A 1,355-nucleotide genomic window follows, 5' to 3' on the forward strand; every position below is an offset into this window, starting at 1 on the left:
TATCTGCCCAACACGGTTTCTGATACCAATTCGTAGTCACTTTCTCACCTTGCTTCTCTATCTTCATATCCATGAAATTGATAGAGTTATTTTCTTCAATTTCTAATTCTAACCTTATGCCTTTCTCTTGGTCTTCTATACTTTCAACATATTTCTCCAGTTGATTTCTATTCCCTGTCCATATGCCTAAACAATCATCAACATACCTGCAAAAGAACAGTAACTTTCCTCCTGCTTGTTCCATCACTTTTTTCTCCCACTTGTTCATTACTATTTCCGCTAGAACTGGACTCAGCTTGGATCCAATGCTTAAACCTTCTTTTATCTTCACTAGTCTTTCTACAATTATGCAATAGCTATTTTCCCACAAAGTCTTAAGCGCTCTTATGACTCACTCTTTTTTCCCTTCCATCTCCTCTTCTATTGCCTTTATGACATAATCCCTTATTATACTGGTGAACATGGCTTTCACATCTACACTAAACATTAACACCTTCTCTTGATTCCACTTAATCTCATTTATCCTCTTCCTCAATTCTTCCGTGTTCTTCACTCTGCATGTCTTTTGTCCTTCTCTGATGTCGTCCATTATCTCTCTTAATTTTTCCTCTAGTGGTTCAAAATAGTTACCTCTGCAGTCCAGTACTGGTCTTAGCTTCACGTCCTTCTTATGTATTTTAGGAAAACCTTTCATGACAGGAATCCTTCCTTTTTCGTTGATCATCTTTTTAATCCTCGCCTTTTTCCCTTCTTGTACTATCTTCTTCAACACTTCATCTTTCATGTCCTTGTTACCGAATTCCTCATATGTCTGATCACATAACTCCCCTAGCTTCTCCTGGTACCATCCTTTCTCCATTACTACCAACGCACCTCCTTTGTCTGCCTGTTCCACTACGATATCCTTTCTTTTCCTTAATCTTTTCAGTCCTTTCTTCTCTTCTTTCCTTAAGTTATTCTCCTTCTTGTTCATATTCTGCCTAACAATCGACAATGCTTTTCTCCTTACTCTCTCTCTCTCTCTCGTCCTTATCCTTTATGTCTACAATGGCTTGTTCTACTGTGTACACCAATTCCTTCTTGTTCACTTCTTCCTCTTTAACCTTAAATTTATGTCCTAGACTTAAGCACTTCTCCTCTTCTTCCGATAAAACTATGTCACCTATCACTACCACTCTGTTCTTATTATCCTTTTCTCCTCTCCAACCTAATCATCTTCATTTGTTGGCTAATCAGGTATTAACTTTTTCTTCAAAACTCCTTTCCCATTCTCTTAAATCTCTTATCACTGCTTCTCTCATAAAAATACTAACACCGTCCTTTATATGTTCCATAAGTTGGTTAGACACTTCCTC

The 1,355-nt window shown here is 37.6% G+C and overlaps 1 protein-coding gene across 1 annotated transcript; it reads right to left on the reverse strand.

Moving 5' to 3' along the window:
* Positions 1 to 391: 391 nt before the first annotated feature.
* LOC145681790 (uncharacterized) lies at positions 392 to 973 on the reverse strand. Its single transcript, XM_081753400.1, has one exon. It carries the CDS (start codon positions 971 to 973, stop codon positions 392 to 394), a length of 582 nt encoding a protein of 193 aa, XP_081609526.1.
* Between the last annotated feature and the right edge of the window lie 382 nt (positions 974 to 1,355).

The sequence above is a fragment of the Thermobia domestica genome, chromosome 3 (genome assembly GCF_964235325.1).
Source record: "Thermobia domestica chromosome 3, izTheDome1.hap1.1, whole genome shotgun sequence".
NCBI classification, from domain to species: domain Eukaryota; kingdom Metazoa; phylum Arthropoda; class Insecta; order Zygentoma; family Lepismatidae; genus Thermobia; species Thermobia domestica.

Bases quoted from the DNA above. Each gene is read 5' to 3' on its own strand.
- LOC145681790 (XM_081753400.1), bottom strand. From the start codon at position 973: ATGAACAAGAAGGAGAATAACTTAAGGAAAGAAGAGAAGAAAGGACTG.